This window comes from Rhopilema esculentum, chromosome 8 (genome assembly GCF_057945365.1).
Source record: "Rhopilema esculentum isolate cy_ngs chromosome 8, ASM5794536v1, whole genome shotgun sequence".
Classification (NCBI taxonomy): Eukaryota; Metazoa; Cnidaria; class Scyphozoa; order Rhizostomeae; family Rhizostomatidae; genus Rhopilema; species Rhopilema esculentum.
The window spans coordinates 7,286,460-7,302,568 of NC_142822.1; the positions used below are offsets into that span (position 1 = coordinate 7,286,460).

Genomic DNA, 16,109 nt, shown 5'->3' on the forward strand with positions numbered 1-16,109 from the left:
TTTCTTTGGCAGAAATTTCTAATGCATCGCAATATTGATGAGACAGTTTAATTTTTAGCAGAATAAATCATGGCTTCTTGCAGATCAACGTCTGTTGACAATTTTTCTAAGCCCGAGCAGTCTATCTTGTCCTTTGTAGCTATGCTGTGCTTTAGATGAACAGAAGCAGTAAGGCGTGCGAGTAAGGTGCTTAGATTTTATAGAATTTACTTCTTTATTTCAAACTATATCGACAAGCCATGTGATGGTAATTGCTTTTTCACCGAACTGTCATGAAGTGCTCGATGCCGTATAGACAGAGCTGAACTCGCTTTGGTGTATAGAACAAAACGGTTCTTAGCTGTAAGTCCAGGTTTAACGGTTATTGTAATCATCAGGCTCTATGGTTGTTTTTATATTTGGTTGTTACGTCCCTGGAGGTATCGGAAATTTCAATTGTTAGACATGCTCGTAGGTAGACGTTCATACTGGTGGAAGAGGAAAAATCGAGAATTGTATATTCAAATAAAGACACTGAGTACTTTGAGAGGAAATTTGTTCTTCAATTTATTTCCACAGAAAAAATAAAAGTTTGAAGCATATCAATTGACAGTAGCGAATTGCACCCCCTGCTCGAGTTCAGAATCATGGCAAGAACCCCCCGATTTCTGTGAGTATAAAGCAGCAAACTGCTTCGATATCTAGGCAAAGCGAATTTGTTCAATGCTGACACTATGGCTTACCTCGCTTCATACTTTGCATTTGCCAATGAAACAAAATACTTCTGCATACGGCAATTCACGTTGACAGAAAATATCTGGAGGTATAACGACATCTGTGACCAACTAGAATACACGTTTATGCACCACCTTTTCAAAGGATGCATCGCAGATTCGCTTCAGAATTTGACACAAATGCTGGTTAAAAATCCAAAATGCCTCTTCGAAACTGCCGAGCTGTATTCTAGAGAAACTGGAATAGCCTTTGTTTTCATTTACAGCCTTGTATTTCTGTTGGGGATTCCTGGTAATGCTATGGTTATGATGGTGCTCGGTATGTTGCGCTGGAGCGCATTCTTCTTCTTCCTTTCTTTCATTCACTTTTTGCGTGGATAATATACTCATACTATATTGAATATTGAATATTTGGGTTTTCTTATTGAATATTTGGGGATGCTCCCAAACTTTGTTAATTTATTGCGGAAGGTCAACTTAAAAGGATTGTACCAAGCTGAAGGAGTTGAGGGCTTTTTGTTAGAAGTCCAGTTGTTGTTCCCCTCTGTACGATGGTAAATCCTAATATCTTTTGACAGTGATGCGAAATGATAAACTGTTATTTGAAAGATAAGACTGAAAGTATTTCATTGTGATCAGCTGTTTCTTCAAAACTACGAGGAAAGTACTCGACAGCACCTAATAGTGAGACCTGGTGACAATAGCGGTTGATACTTATGGATGGGACCTTTGTTTAAATAAAGAGGAGGACAATAGCCCATTGGTTTCAACTCACTGGGGTGGAAGGGGCAATTGCCCTCTAGTTAGTCTGTTAAAAAGGGTCCTGTAAGAACGGTACGTTTACAATTAGGGAACACGTTTAGTTCCTAAACCATTAGCTTTTTTCTCTTTTCGATGTCAGTATCCCCCTTCACATTTCTTCACTTTCTTTTGCAGGGAAAAAGAAGACGAAAAACAAAAGCGAAATGTTCATCATCTCCCTCGCAGTAGCCGACTTCTTGGCATCTTTCTTTGCCCCATTTACATACATTGCATTCTACCTTATTCCGTATACGAAATGGAATCCACCAAAATACTGGAGAGACATGTCTGGCATCGTAAACATGTCATCGTTAACAGTGTCTTCGTGGTCACTTGTTTTGATAGCGATGGAGCGTCGAAGGTATGTTTTTGTCGTAGTATTCTCATGCCCCTTTGTGCTATGTGCCAAACATAGCAGCATATATTACGTAAAATCTTGTAAGTCAATAGAAAAAGAGAAACCTTGAACTCAGCCATCATCATCATCATCATTATAATCATCATTTTTAACAACCTTCGAGGGTCAATACCAATGGGATTTATAAACACAACAACCAAGGACGAACGGCTTTGAAAAATAACTTTTTATCTTAAGAAGGATCAAGCTACAGTTCTGACGCCACAAATAGGTTGGTGTATGTGACGCCAGAAATAGCTCACACGTAAGCCCATTGCCCATTTTCATTTTCAACTTCGTGATCAGATTCTTGATTTGCACTAGATAGCGAATGTTTAGCAAAGTACGCCCTCTAGAAATCAAGGAACATTGATATAAAGCAAAACATCATGTAGCCTTTGCCTTAAGTCATCTGTACCTTTGTCATCTTCACCGTGTTAAGGAAAATTCGAATTCGGCATCTATGTCAAGATTTCGCCAGGACAATTTTTTTAACAATAGTCTAACAGGTGGCTTTCTTTTAGAAAGGCTTTACCGTATGTAAACAACAGCAACGCCACGATAGCAAACTGATCGACGGGCTCCAGTGGAATTCATGCGGCAAAAAGTCGATGAAATGTAGAAAATAAGGGCATATAAGTTAGAGTTCACTAATATTTTGTTTCCGCATACGGAGCTTCATCAGAGCGAAAGTGAAACTTAGTGTAGCTCCTCCCTTTGGGAACGCAACCTGATCAATTTTTGGAGTTTAATGAAACATTGAAGTTTTCTTAAAAGTATGACCCGTTTACATCATATTCTTAGAGTCATCGCCAAGCCTTTACATGGGACATTTTCTAAAACCTCCAAACTGCTTGCAATATCCGGCATCTGGCTTACATCATTTGCTGTATATACACCACTTCTCCTGGCATACAACGGTTCGCTTTCTATGACAATGATAGCGATTTCTTGGTATACGATGATATGGACAGTACTTGGCTGGATTATTCCACTTGTAATCATCTGTGTATTCTATGTCGACGCCGTCAGATCCCTAAGGAAGCAAAACCTAATTGCCCTTGGCGGTGAAGCCATGAAGAAACGGCAAAAGGAAAACAAACGTGTCGTTATAATGTTAATAACGATTGTGAGCTTGTTCTTCATCCTCACTCTTCCAACGGTTGTTTTCCAAGCGATTTTCATTCATATCAACGTTATGGATAACATCCTGGAATGGAAAACGTTTTGGAAGCTGAAGTTGGTCCAAGAATGTCTGGGTATACCATTGGTGTTGAATAGCTGCATCAATCCACTCGTCTACGCAAAAATGCATCAAGACATACACGCATTTGTAAAGCGATGTTGGCAAAAAATGAAATGCAGAAATGTCCCAAAGCAAGAGGCATCGACATCAGGGATATCAAATGGTGGTTTAACGCAGGATACAGCTCTATGACGAGGCTAAGACAACGAGAGACGTTTTGCAAACGAGGACGAAAACTGTGCCCTTTGTATGCGATCTAGCAATCCTCAATGTGTAGATGGCTGGATGATGCTTTTTTGTTGAGCGTTTAGTTATATCTAGAACCAGTTAAGTATTACGTTAAAGGAAGGTTGTCCTGTTTGATTGGTTCATGGTTTAGTTTACCCATCACCTACAATCTCGGACCAAAATGTTGAGAGAAAATGCAATTTTTGTATATTTCTACTTTACCTTGCCTCTGTAAATTCGAATCCCCCTTCCCCCAAACCAATGTTGGATTTGTAGTTCTACCATTTTTGCTTCAAAATTGTGCATTCAACATTGAATTGGGGGAGTTATTTTTTAGTTATTTTTTAAACATAGTTAATTTTTAAAAGAAAGTGAAAATATAAAGTTTTCTTGAAAAGTCTCAACTATTTTCGTCCGGGATCGTAGTTTGAAATACTATTGATTGTCTGATTTCCATCCAGAGTGAAACAAAAACCTGCCTCTATCGCCCGCCAAAATTTCTTTTGTTAAGCATAAAAATATTACAATCGGCTAGTAAAATAGAGCATCATACTGTTTCTGAGGCTAAAAATTTTACTCTCTTATCCTCTGATTTAGCCTGTTAAAGTGGCTGTTGTAAATGAATCAACTTCGAAGTTTCAATAGTCCTGAATTTAGGATAAATGTTTATTCAACATTCAAGTAACTTGATATAGTTTTAGAGGGAAGCATTTAATAGAAGGTTATATTTAGCAAATAAGTGGGTTGGTTTTGCATAAATTCAGCAAAATTTGCAATTGGGAAATTTATTCTAATTATCAGGCGTGAAGACGGTGAAGCAACTTTAGATAACATTGTAAACGCAAAATTTCGTTGGACTGAGAGGACCAACGAAAGCTAGCCTGAGCCCCAGACTCCAAATACTTCTAGTTTGGGGTCTGGAACTCAGGCTAACGAAAGCAAGCACCGCGCACCAGTCTAAAAGTGGATGGGCTGAGATGGGTGTAGACGAACATTTTTTGAAGCCATGTCCTTAAGAACGCCGGAAAGCACCCCTTTTTGAAAATACTTGCTTCTTTCAACTTATTCCTTAGGCAGCTCGATTTAGAGAAGATAACAATCGCTATGAAAATAGGTTAGCAAGATAAGACGCCAAGAAATTGAACAAAAAAGGGTTTCCAGCCAAGAAGAACTGCTACTGCTTAGGATCCGTTAGAGGAAACTTTCCAAAGTTCTGTTAGAGGAAACTTTCCAAAGTTCCACTAGAGTAAACTTTCTAAAATATTTCTAACCTATTATTGCAAACAAGTGGGGGGGGGGCTATAGTTCCTGCTAGCCCAATGGCTGCGCGATTCCTGAACAAAAGATAACAAAACTTTTAGCCTTATAGCAAGAGATCAATTAGCTTGTGGCCCAGACCTGCAAGGCTAGAGATCAGCTAAATAGCATGAAACCGTAAATCCTCGAATAAGCTCCCACGCTCGAATAAGCCCCCACCTAAAAAATCACTTTTGCAAATAAGCCTTATTGCAGAAGCATAATTGCAGAATAATATCTTATTTCAAGAAAACTACCACAGGATTATAGCTAAACAGTATTACTTTCTTTGATTGGAGACCAAAAAGCAAAAAAGCGACTTCTGTGATGATAAGAAATTATAATATTTGTTAGATCTTCACACAGCACTTTGCAAATCTTTTAATGATATCAGTTGTTGTAATTAGAAGCTAAAAATTCTCATGTTTATCTTTTTTACCATTCAATTTTCCATTTCCATTCATTTATTTCATTCAGAAAATTAATTCGTTTTTATGTCGACCTTTGAGGAAAATATACTAAACTTTGAAATAGCCCCCTCCCCCTCGAATAAACCCCCACCCAAAATATATCTTTGCAAATAAGCCCCCGGGGGCTTATTCGAGGATTTACGGTATCACGTGCTTGTAGTTATAGTTTACTTGAATCTGTTTATAGAACAGGACGATTTAACTTTGCACGCCCGACTTTCACGATAAATACGATCATCGTCGAATCGCAAAGTGCAGCAGACTTTACCGAGGATTGGGTTCTCAGATGTGCTATGCTGGACGGTAATCAAATGAGCGCACAGAATAGCGATTGTTTGGCTATAAGCAACTTCCATATGATCAAATTGTACTCTAGCATAATATAAAATACAATTTAAAGTACGAAATTTGGTTCCTAGAGTCTTTTTCTCAAAACCAGGCCTTTGATACAAAGCCCCTCTGCACCTCTGTTCAAGGGGGGCAGTTTCCAATGTCCCAGGAACTATGAGTTCATGCGTGGATTGGCAACTCTTGTTTCTACACAAAGTCAGTAATGTAAAAAAGAGAGTCCACTTACTTCGTTGTTATAAGAATGGAAAGTGGTACACTCTTTTTATAAGAATATTGTTAATAAGAATATTGTTAATAAGAATATTCAGGCTCAGAATCATCAAATTTTTAAGAATATTGTTAGAATATTACTCAGCCTCAGCTCGCAGATTTGTCTCATTTTCAGCAAGTTGCCTGTTTTGTCATGTTCAGAACAGATAATCGCATGACTAACATATCTCGCCTTTTCAAAACAGCGGCTATTCTATTCGAGGGCGCGCAATATTCCCCTGAAACGATGTCAAATTTGAAAAAAGTAAAAATATTTTAAGAATATATTTGAGACTGGGCAAAATTTATAGTATTCTTATAAAAAGAGTGTTATTCTTATTTTCATTGTACATAGATAGAATTATATTTGCTTCGACATCAATCTATCATTATCAAAGTTGTCAGTTAATTCTATATTATGTTGTACTTATACTGCATTTGTCAGCTATCATACAATTATTGAAAACTGTGTATCATTCTGTTGTTTTTCTTGCCTAACTTGAATAAATCGATATTTGTACATGGAAGTTGAATATTATTGTGATGTCTCGAGCATAACTCTTTTTCTTCATTTTGTTATGTTCTCGTGACTCATTCAATGTACAACACCTTGAGCTACGTATGCACATTGTTTTTCAAAGACCTTCACTGTTGAGATGCTCTTCAGATATCTTTGCACAAAATAACTGAATCCACGTTTTCATGAGATAATAAACACGCTTTAGTTTATCGGCCTTTACCTTGTTGCAGTTGTCAACAAGCACCGGGGAGCAGGAGGCTGGGGGTGCTTTAACCCCCACCTTTTTGCAAAGAAACCAAATATTGAGTAATAACCTACCAGTAAAACCTCTTTTTATATGGTTTTAGACCTCCCAACCCCCACTTTTTTTAGATCCTCCACTTTTTTCAACGCTCCGCGGTGCATGGTCAACAGCCATTCTCATAAAAAATCAAACTGAATTTTGTACATGAAAATATCAATTGGTCGCATATATCGAAGGCATGGATGCAAGCATTAACTGGCCCGTGCACAGTTTATGTGCACAGTTAGTAGAGGCTGCGTTTTTTAACACAAGACATTTTTAAATGTTTTCTTTTTGAACCATTCCGAAATCTTTACACAAAAGGGACTACGGAGGAGCATAAAAGAAATCGAGTCTCAAAACATGATTCTACTGAGCCCGATTTCTTTTAAGCCCATACTCATTTGTGACCGTTCAATACGTCCACACAAGCTTTTAGGAACATTTCACCAAAAGTTCAGAAGGGTAGTGCATACAAGAAATATCATAGTTGATCGAATTTTATTCCGTAAAAATATTGAACTTACATTGAAAATATCGATTACCTCTGACTTGGAGTTACATACGTCTTGTTGTGTGTTTCACGGGATGGAAGCCAGAACGTTCGCCAAAAGTTCAAATACAGCTTTCAGTTTCTTCTAGGTTTCTGTTACCTGGTATCAAAGATTACAAGAGTCTAACAGTAGCTTAAAAACCTGTTTATTACAGGAACTTTCTGCTTGCTTAGAATGGTCAACTGTTGAGGCCAATAGTGATAGGACGCGATCAATAGTTTTATAATCATGTTGTTTGAATCACTCTTAATTGTACTTCTATTCTTATTGATATCAACACTCCCTTTTGGCAGTATTTTCGAACCTTCAGCATCGAAATCACATCCCTGAAGACTTGCGAAGCGAGCTTTCTTCCTCCCAGTTGACAGGAATAAGTAAGGACCGTTGTCACGAGATTTCTGTTCTTTATCCTTAGCATACAGCACCCCCTTTTTGAAATCACTTAGCAGTGCAGTGCCTCATAAATTTGAAAGGAATCTGTCTATCTCACTCAATGACACGGGGGTCATATAAGTTATGCTGAATATGAGTAATATGTTTCAAATTTCTTGAAAAAAATGAGAAAAAAAATACATCACCGTTTGTATACACCATACAATTTTTTATAAAAAACTATAAATTTTGTCCTAATAAGCTTTGATATTCTTAAGGAACTTTGATTTGTCTTTGAAGTGTTCTTTTTTTCTTCAAATCTGGCATGGTTTCAGGGAAACATCGTGCGCCCTTGTATAAAATCAACACAGACGTTCTGTGATTCTCTGTTATGAACATCGCAAAACAAGCCACTGCTGAGAGTGAGATTCAAACATACGATATGAGGCTGAGCAATAATATCTTATAACATTCTAAAAATTGGCTGACTCTGAGCCTGAATATTCTTATAAACAACATTCTTAAAGAAGAAAAAAAGTGTAGTAGGAAATAGTCATCAACATAAACTGCCTGCCCGAAATTGAATTCAGACATTATATATCAAATATTATGGAGAAGCAAAAGCAAACTAACACAAGGTCGCACTGGTGCCATACAGTAAAGAAGTTTTCTAAGAATATTGAAAAGCTAATGACACAACCAAATCATAAAGTAACATTGATAAATAAAAGAAAGGAAACATATAGAGGCAGGGGCGAAAGGGTGTCACACTCGCTTGGTGGAAGAAACGCTTTAGGTAATTCAGAGACCTTCATGCCATGAAATCGATAAAGGATCAAGCAAAGGAAGTTACTCCGTTGGTTAAATATGATATTCCTTGATATGAATGTAGGTAAACAAACAAATGATTTGAAGATTTGAATGCTTCTTGTTGGCACTAGATCTAAAAATCCAGGCCCTCTTTAGATAAAATTGTTCCTTGTATCCATTTCCCCAAAAGTTTCTCGGTAGAAACATCAACTGTAATTTACTATGAGCTCTAGATTTTTTTTAACATTCAAAAGGCGTGCTAAGATGGAAAGAGGGATCTAAATTAACAACCAGTGTTGCTTGTTACCTAGCTTTAGAAGTAACTGACAACATGGTATTTTTCAAGAAAACGGTGAAATTGTACCAATTGTTTTTATCTACTGTTCAATTTGTTTGCAGAAAAAATAATTTTCAATAGGTTTATGAGGATTGCTTTGGTAAAATTTACTTAAAAGAGTGGAGTGCATTTTCCAGGGAACTAGAAGCATCAAAATTCGAAAATCTCCTCCTTCGGCGGAAACCTTGGTGCCGCCTCGGGTAGTAAAATATCCTTTGCCGGTCCCAATATAGAGATTTGACAAAACTATTAGGAATTTCCGTTATCATCATATAAAAATCAAAGTTGAATATTATATACAGAGTTAGACTGACAAAATGTATTGCAGAGGTTTGTGACAGCAACTAAAACATTTCAGGCAATAATTTTTAATCAGGTAAATTTGTAGTCCACACCCCCCCCCCCAACAAGGCTTGCCTCGCGACGGCCCTGGATAGAGGAGACCTTCAGATAGACAAAGCTGTGATTATGCAATCTATAATCTTAAATGAAAACCCAAATGGTCAAGAAAATGAGAACAAAGAGTGTACAAATCTAGCAAAAAAGCTCAAAATGGCAATGGCACTTTCTGAGATTTGTGGAAAGCGCAAATGCAAAGTAAAGCTTACTTGGGGTCTGTAGTTCTGGGGGGAGGGGTCTTAAATTATAACAAATCCTTCGCTTCCAATGAAAAATCCCTTATGTTTCTATTGATTTCAAACAATTGAGCCTGCTCAATAATTCTATCTTTCCTACGGCACTGACTCGCATTAATGAATGGGGAAAAGACCACAAGATAAGATGCAGTGACACTTGGTTAAATGCTGAAATGGATTTAAATTGTCCATCTAAATCTGCATATAATATTTTGCCATAGATAGATTTGAAACTGTTAACGTAGGCCTATAGAATATTCTATTATAGCCATGCACTCTAATCATGAAATAATGATGATAAACAGCTTGGATAGCCAGCAATATGTTGGTAAGAGACTCTCCATCAGGGCTGTATTCTCCAGGGTGGCTAGGGCATTGAAATTTTCTCAAAAAATTTTGAGGACAAAAATTATTTTGTACCTAAATTTATTTTAGAAAGTGAGTCACATTGTAAATTAACAGGAAAAACCAAATTCAGCCTTATATAGTGGCTTTTTTCACCCAACCATACTGGAGAAATTAGCCTCCTTAAAATTGTTTTCGAAATTAGGACCCTGTCTTTTAAAGACTGAACAACAAGGTTAAATAAAAACTGTTGCAGCTGAGAACCTCTGAGGATCAAGTAGGATTTGGGGAGGTGTGAAGGGTTGTGGACACAAGAAGTATTTTCCCATTAAGAGGTGTTTGTCAGCAAATTTTCAGATTTGTCTGTAAAAACAGGATGTCTCCCTCACTTTGTTGGCAAACCGGATAGGGGCACCCTCCTTGGGCACAGTAGCTAGTGACAGCCCTGCTGTTACATTGCAAAAAAATATATACTGGTAAGGAGCTGATCTACAATATCAAAGCGGGATCAAACTGTGAATAAATGTTGTTCTCTCCTTCTGATTATCATACCTAATGAAGAAATATAATATTGACAAAGACATTCAAATGATAGAAGATTTGAATAACTTAATGTGAAATATTTGAACGCAAAAGATGAAGATTACTTGTATTTTGTATTTGTAATTGTATTTGCTGCTACTTAGCATCTGAAAGTAGTTTTTAGGACACTGAGAAGCTGTGCTTATCGAGCAGTGTCCTGGTCCTTCCTCTCGATTTGACCACACCTCGTGACTCTCCCCACTCTGGGTGAAAGTTTGGTCATCAAATTTGCAACATTGTTTCAAGTTACTGAAAGAATTTGATTAACCCCTTTTGTTTAAGCCTTCCTTTAACATTGAGTTTTGAAAATGACTCACATCTGGAAAACGACCCACCATTGTGCTGTCCGATTTTGAAAACAAACCAATTTATTATAAGGTTGGGAAAAAAATTAACTAGACTTGATTATCAAAACTACATTTGTAGTGCTCTTTAGCAAACACATGTTGCAAGAAAATTATTTCTGAAATATATTCAGCTTATCAAAAAAGCCCCATAAAGAAGACCAAGTTTGGAATAAACCAGAAATTAGCCCTTTCCCAATTTCAGCATTGATTTATGAAATGGCTTATTCAAATAATTACTCTGCTTGCACATTACTTCAAATCAGCATTCCCAAATTATGTACAAGTTAACATTAATTTCAATTGACATGCTTTTTAAAAATTCATTATACTTATATGCAAAATGAAGACCAGCAAGTCATTCAAATAACTTTTGTTGCTAAGATCAGCAGCATCATGGGAAGGAAGAAGGAGATCAGCCTTTTCCCAGATAAGTGAATATTTGCTTGCCTTGTTTGGATGAACTTTCAACTATATATTGGTACTACTCTTTTTAGAAATATCCAAATTGGACAGAGCATGATGTCCCTGGCTTACAACTTGAATCAATTTTCATCCATGCTTTCATTGTCTTTTTTGTTGATGTCATTGACAAAATATAAACTACCTTCATCAAATTTTGAACCTCCAACAATTTTAGTAATCTTTGGATCAGGGACAACACCAAGTGGATTTTTTGTTGAATGCTCTTCAAACCAGATTGAAACCTGACTCGTAACCAAACGAAAGTACTGTCTGTATTTTCCTTTTTTTAGGCATAGTGACTCATGAGGGGTACGGTCAGTCAGCCAATATAAATGATTTTCTTTCATTACTTCACTGTTTGGTAAGAATTCTCTAAGATACTCAATGTCACCAAGCTTCCCAATTAGACCGTCATCATTTATCTGACAGTCCCAAATGCGACAAGAATCTTTAACATTTGAGGCCATGAATATTCCACCTTTTATCTCAAATGCATTATGACCTTTCCTCCACAACCCTAGACCCCAATTATGGTATATTTGATCTTCTTTCACAAATGAATCCCCTCTTCCTGAATCTGTTTCCTCATCCACAAGATCTTTTGATTTTCTTACCTTAAGTTTGCCTGGTCTTTCTGTGTGAAGACCAGGTCTTCTTTGAGAGCAGTTTGCTTTGACATCACTTTCATGTATAGTAAGATACCCAATCTTTCCATTTTCCTCTTTATCCAAAAGACACCTTGAAATAAATAGTGACCAGTAACGTTCAAGATTGTCCGGAAGGCAGCAATCCTCAAATTTTTTATTCATAACGAAAGGCATCATGTTGATGTTAATCCCTGTTGGTTTTGGAAAGCAAATATCACTTTCAAACGAGGAAATAAACGGGTGCTTCCTATAATCAATAGGATCACAGAGATCCAGAAACGACAGTAAATCACCTGGCAGGATTGCCTCTCTTTTAGTTGTTATAACTATATTTTCTTTCCAGAAACTCGTAATGTAGCCCCAAATCTTACACAGTATGTGCCACATTCCCTTCAATCTGTTCAGATCACAGTCATCATCATACACACCCTCAAGAAACGCCTTGAGAACTGGGTTTAAACTTCTCTTGTCCAATTCACTCGGTTCAACAGCTGCCTTGGGCAATCCTCGTAATTTTGAAATAAACTTCCCCGCCATAACGCGTCTCGGAATTATAAAACGTAAATGAAATGATTATACATGCATACTGTAAGTAGGAGTAGGAACTTGTTGGTTCACGGAAGTGAGCGAAGATCTCGGAACCAAACAATCTCAACTTTAACGAGGTTGTTGGGAGATGCCGGAAAGGGCTTGTTTTACATCAGGTGAGCAAAATTATTGCACCACACTTCGAAAAATGAATACTGGCGCCAGCGTTGTGAACAATGTGCCCTTCGGAAGTCAAACCACTTTTGTGAAACGATTAGGCGTTATTCCACGATTAAAACTCAATCACACAAAACTTCAAACCATTAGCAACATTTTTTATTTTAATTTTGATAAAAATGTTCTTTTAAAAAATCAGAAAAGTAAATTCATCATTGGACAGTCTGGAAGCTTTGAAAACCCTTGTTAAAATCAGTCAAAAACTTTTGCAGCAGGCTACTTTTAAGCGCCACATAATGAATTTAAATAAACTTTGGCAAGATCACGTTTAGGTAACCAAAAGATCATTATTGTCCTTAACTTTAGCGAAAAGTGACACTTTTGCAACCGATTTAAATAAAGGCTTTTCAGGCACTTGCGTGTCACTGTTTACGACTGTTTATCGCAGAAATTTTTGTATTTTCATGCAAAGCGGAGATGAAATGCTGTTTTGAGCAATTTACAGTATCAGTTTTTTCCTGAACAACATCGCAATTGGCTGGAAAAGATGGATTTGGAGAATACTTACATGTTTATTGATTGTATTCTGTGGTACCATGTTTTCGAAATGGTATCCAAAATTAGGTCCTTAGCAGGATGAAGAACGTGCGACCAAGATTTTTGATAAATACTTTAATAACAGTGAGAAAAATTAACAGTTTTGGGCAACCAAGCAGAAAGTAAGTATCAACGAGCTCGTTGATGAAATCTTACCGGTTTATGCACAGAACAACTTTTTATTGCAAATATTGTACAGGTACTCTTATCATCATAGCTCAGTTTTCGTATTTTTGCAGTGGTCGATATAGCTTAAAAATAAAAAGTAAGAAAAAGTATTTTTGCATTTTCAGTTTCATTAGCATACATACATTGATAAATCTTCCACTATTTCCCACCCTAACAGTCATCTTAAAACTTTTATTCACCTTGCTATAGCTATTTGATATATGGTTTGCTATAAAACGTTCGCGGCGGTGCCTAGTGTAGTTAAGGCCTGCCATCGCTTTTTGGCTTAATTTGGCTACAGATCGTTTTTCATTTAGAAATTTGATTTACCAAAATTTGGTAAATCGAATGGCAACAGTTAAAAAACAAGGCCCTTGACGTTGGAAAACATGTGAGCACTTAGGGTTACATCACATTTCTATCACAGAATGGGTTTATCTTTTTAAAATTCTAGTTGATGAGAAACGGAGTTCTTAGGACATATTATGAGGAAAGAAGAGCTAGAAGATCTGATGCTGACTGGACGTGTAAATGGGAAAAGAAGTAGAGGAAGACAGCGATTGACGTATCTTGAAAGCCTAAGCAGAGTAGGAACTTGTTGGTTCACGGAAGTGACCGTAGTTCTCGGAACCAAACAATCTCAACTTTAAACGAGGTTGTTGGGAGATGCCGGAAAGGGTTTGTTTTACATCAGGGGAGCAAAATTATTGCACCACACTTCGACAAATGAATACTGGCGTCAGCGTTGTGAACAATGTGCCCTTCGGAATTCAAACCACTTTTGTGAAACGGTTAGGCGTTATTCCACGATTAAAACTCAATCACACAAAACTTCAAACCATTAGCAACATTTTTTATTTTAATTTTGATAAAAATGTTCTTTTAAAAAATCAGAAAAGTAAATTCATCATTGGACAGTCTGGAAGCTTTGAAAACCCTTGTTAAAATCAGTCAAAAACTTTTGCAGCAGGCTACTTTTAAGCGCCACATAATGAATTTAAATAAACTTTGGCAAGATCACGTTTAGGTAACCAAAAGATCATTATTGTCCTTAACTTTAGCGAAAAGTGACACTTTTGCAACCGATTTAAATAAAGGCTTTTCAGGCACTTGCGTGTCACTGTTTACGACTGTTTATCGCAGAAATTTTTGTATTTTCATGCAAAGCCGAGATGAAATGCTGTTTTGAGCAATTTACAGTATCAGTTTTTTCCTGAACAACATCGCAATTGGCTGGAAAAGATGGATTTAGAGAATACTTACATGTTTATCGATTGTATTCTGTGGTACCATGTTTTCGAAATGGTATCCAAAATTAGGTCCTTAGCAGGATGAAGAACGTGCGACCAAGATTTTTGATAAATACTTTAATAACAGTGAGAAAAATTAACAGTTTTGGGCAACCAAGCAGAAAGTAAGTATCAACGAGCTCGTTGATGAAATCTTACCGGTTTGTGCAAAGAACAACTTTTTATTGCAAATATTGTACAGGTACTCTTATCATCATAGCTCAGTTTTCGTATTTTTGCAGTGGTCGATATAGCTTAAAAATAAAAAGTAAGAAAAAGTATTTTTGCATTTTCAGTTTCATTAGCATTCATACATTGATAAATCTTCCACTATTTTCTACCCTAACAGTCATCTTAAAACTTTTATTTACCTTACTATAGCTATTTGATATATGGTTTGCTATAAAACGTTCGCGGCGGTGCCTAGTGTAGTTAAGGCCTGCCATCGCTTTTTGGCTTATTTTGGCTACAGATCGTTTTTCATTTAGAAATTTGATTTACCAAAATTTGGTAAATCGAATGGCAACAGTTAAAAAGCAAGGCCCTTGACGTTGGAAAACATGTGAGCACTTAGGGTTACATCATATTTCTATCACAGAATGGGTTTATCTTTTTAAAACTCTAGCTGATGAGAAACGGAGTTCTTAGGACATGTTATGAGGAAAGAAGAGCTAGAAGATCTGATGCTGACTGGACGTGTAAATGGGAAAAGAAGTAGAGAAAGACCGTGATTGACGTATCTTGAAAGCCTAAGCAGAGTAGGAACTTGTTGGTTCACGGAAGTGACCGTAGTTCTCGGAACCAAACAATCTCAACTTTGAACTAGGTTGTTAGATCTCAATTCTGTGATCTCACCGCAGCTCTAAGCAGCTCATGCTTATAATAACCTCTCCTGCTCACTCTCCCTGCAAGCCTTGCGAGAAAAGGCCTTAAATTTATCATGAAAAACCAGTAAATGAAAGTGACACGATTTAGTTTAATTCTATAAATTCCTATGATATTTGCCGGTGAAACGAATTTGTTGAAAGTAGCCTCTGCGTGCAGCCTCTACTGCTATTGTGAAGGAAGACGGAGAGGAGGACGAAAGAGCGCAAATCTCAAAGTGGAGACCCCCAAATATCAAGATGCTGGAAGGGGTTAGTAAATATCGCTACAATGGTTGGCGGGAAGAAATTCTTAGCAATGCTGTGTTCTTGGGATGGCTAGAAATGCCATCTTAAATAGATTTTGACCGAAGGTAAGTCTAAGGCAATATTTTCGAGGTTTCTTACATCCCTAGGTCCCTTTTTTCTATTAGATATTTACATGAAATTGGAAAGGTTTTGCAAATTTTGTAAAAACAACCTTTTTAGTGGAGCAACACCTTAGTTATCAAATTTCAGATTGAATAAGGAACCAAAATAAATTGGAACTAAGAAATTAATAAAACACAGTTCAGCAATAAAACAAGAACTACTCGATTGAGTAGGGCAGGGTGATCGATAAAATCAGACTTTGAAGCTTTCTTTACAATACTTTCAAAGAACAAATCTGCCAATTCTTTGTTTGTCAGTCAACAATTATCTTCCTAGAGATTTCATTTCACTAAACAGATGATATTTTCTCTTTAGAAGAATTTTTTCCTATCACAAATAAACCTTGTGAGCCATGTTTAAGCCATAGAAAAACGACACTCCGTCATTCGGCATTGACACCAAGGTATTCT

General features: G+C 36.9%; 2 protein-coding genes across 2 annotated transcripts; one reads left to right on the forward strand and one right to left on the reverse strand.

Moving 5' to 3' along the window:
- Window positions 1–478: 478 nt before the first annotated feature.
- LOC135694307 (neuropeptide Y receptor type 1) lies at window positions 479–6,006 on the forward strand. Its single transcript, XM_065212988.2, has 3 exons — window positions 479–1,032; window positions 1,650–1,875; window positions 2,716–6,006. The coding sequence occupies exons 1-3, from the start codon at window positions 714–716 to the stop codon at window positions 3,347–3,349; spliced, it is 1,179 nt and encodes a 392-aa protein (XP_065069060.2). The 5' UTR covers window positions 479–713; the 3' UTR covers window positions 3,350–6,006.
- LOC135694308 (uncharacterized) lies at window positions 3,945–12,753 on the reverse strand. Its single transcript, XM_089109781.1, has one exon. The coding sequence runs from the start codon at window positions 12,180–12,182 to the stop codon at window positions 11,079–11,081; it is 1,104 nt and encodes a 367-aa protein (XP_088965907.1). The 5' UTR covers window positions 12,183–12,753; the 3' UTR covers window positions 3,945–11,078.
- Between the last annotated feature and the right edge of the window lie 3,356 nt (window positions 12,754–16,109).

What these genes read in the sequence shown, in the direction of transcription:
- LOC135694307 (XM_065212988.2), top strand. Translation starts at nt 714, where the DNA reads ATGGCTTACCTCGCTTCATACTTTGCATTTGCCAATGAAACAAAATAC. An exon ending in TATGGTTATGATGGTGCTCG is followed by an intron (nt 1,033 to 1,649) that starts GTATGTTGCGCT and finishes TTTCTTTTGCAG; the next exon opens with GGAAAAAGAAGACGAAAAAC. An exon ending in ATAGCGATGGAGCGTCGAAG is followed by an intron (nt 1,876 to 2,715) that starts GTATGTTTTTGT and finishes TCATATTCTTAG; the next exon opens with AGTCATCGCCAAGCCTTTAC.
- LOC135694308 (XM_089109781.1), bottom strand. Translation starts at nt 12,182, where the DNA reads ATGGCGGGGAAGTTTATTTCAAAATTACGAGGATTGCCCAAGGCAGCT.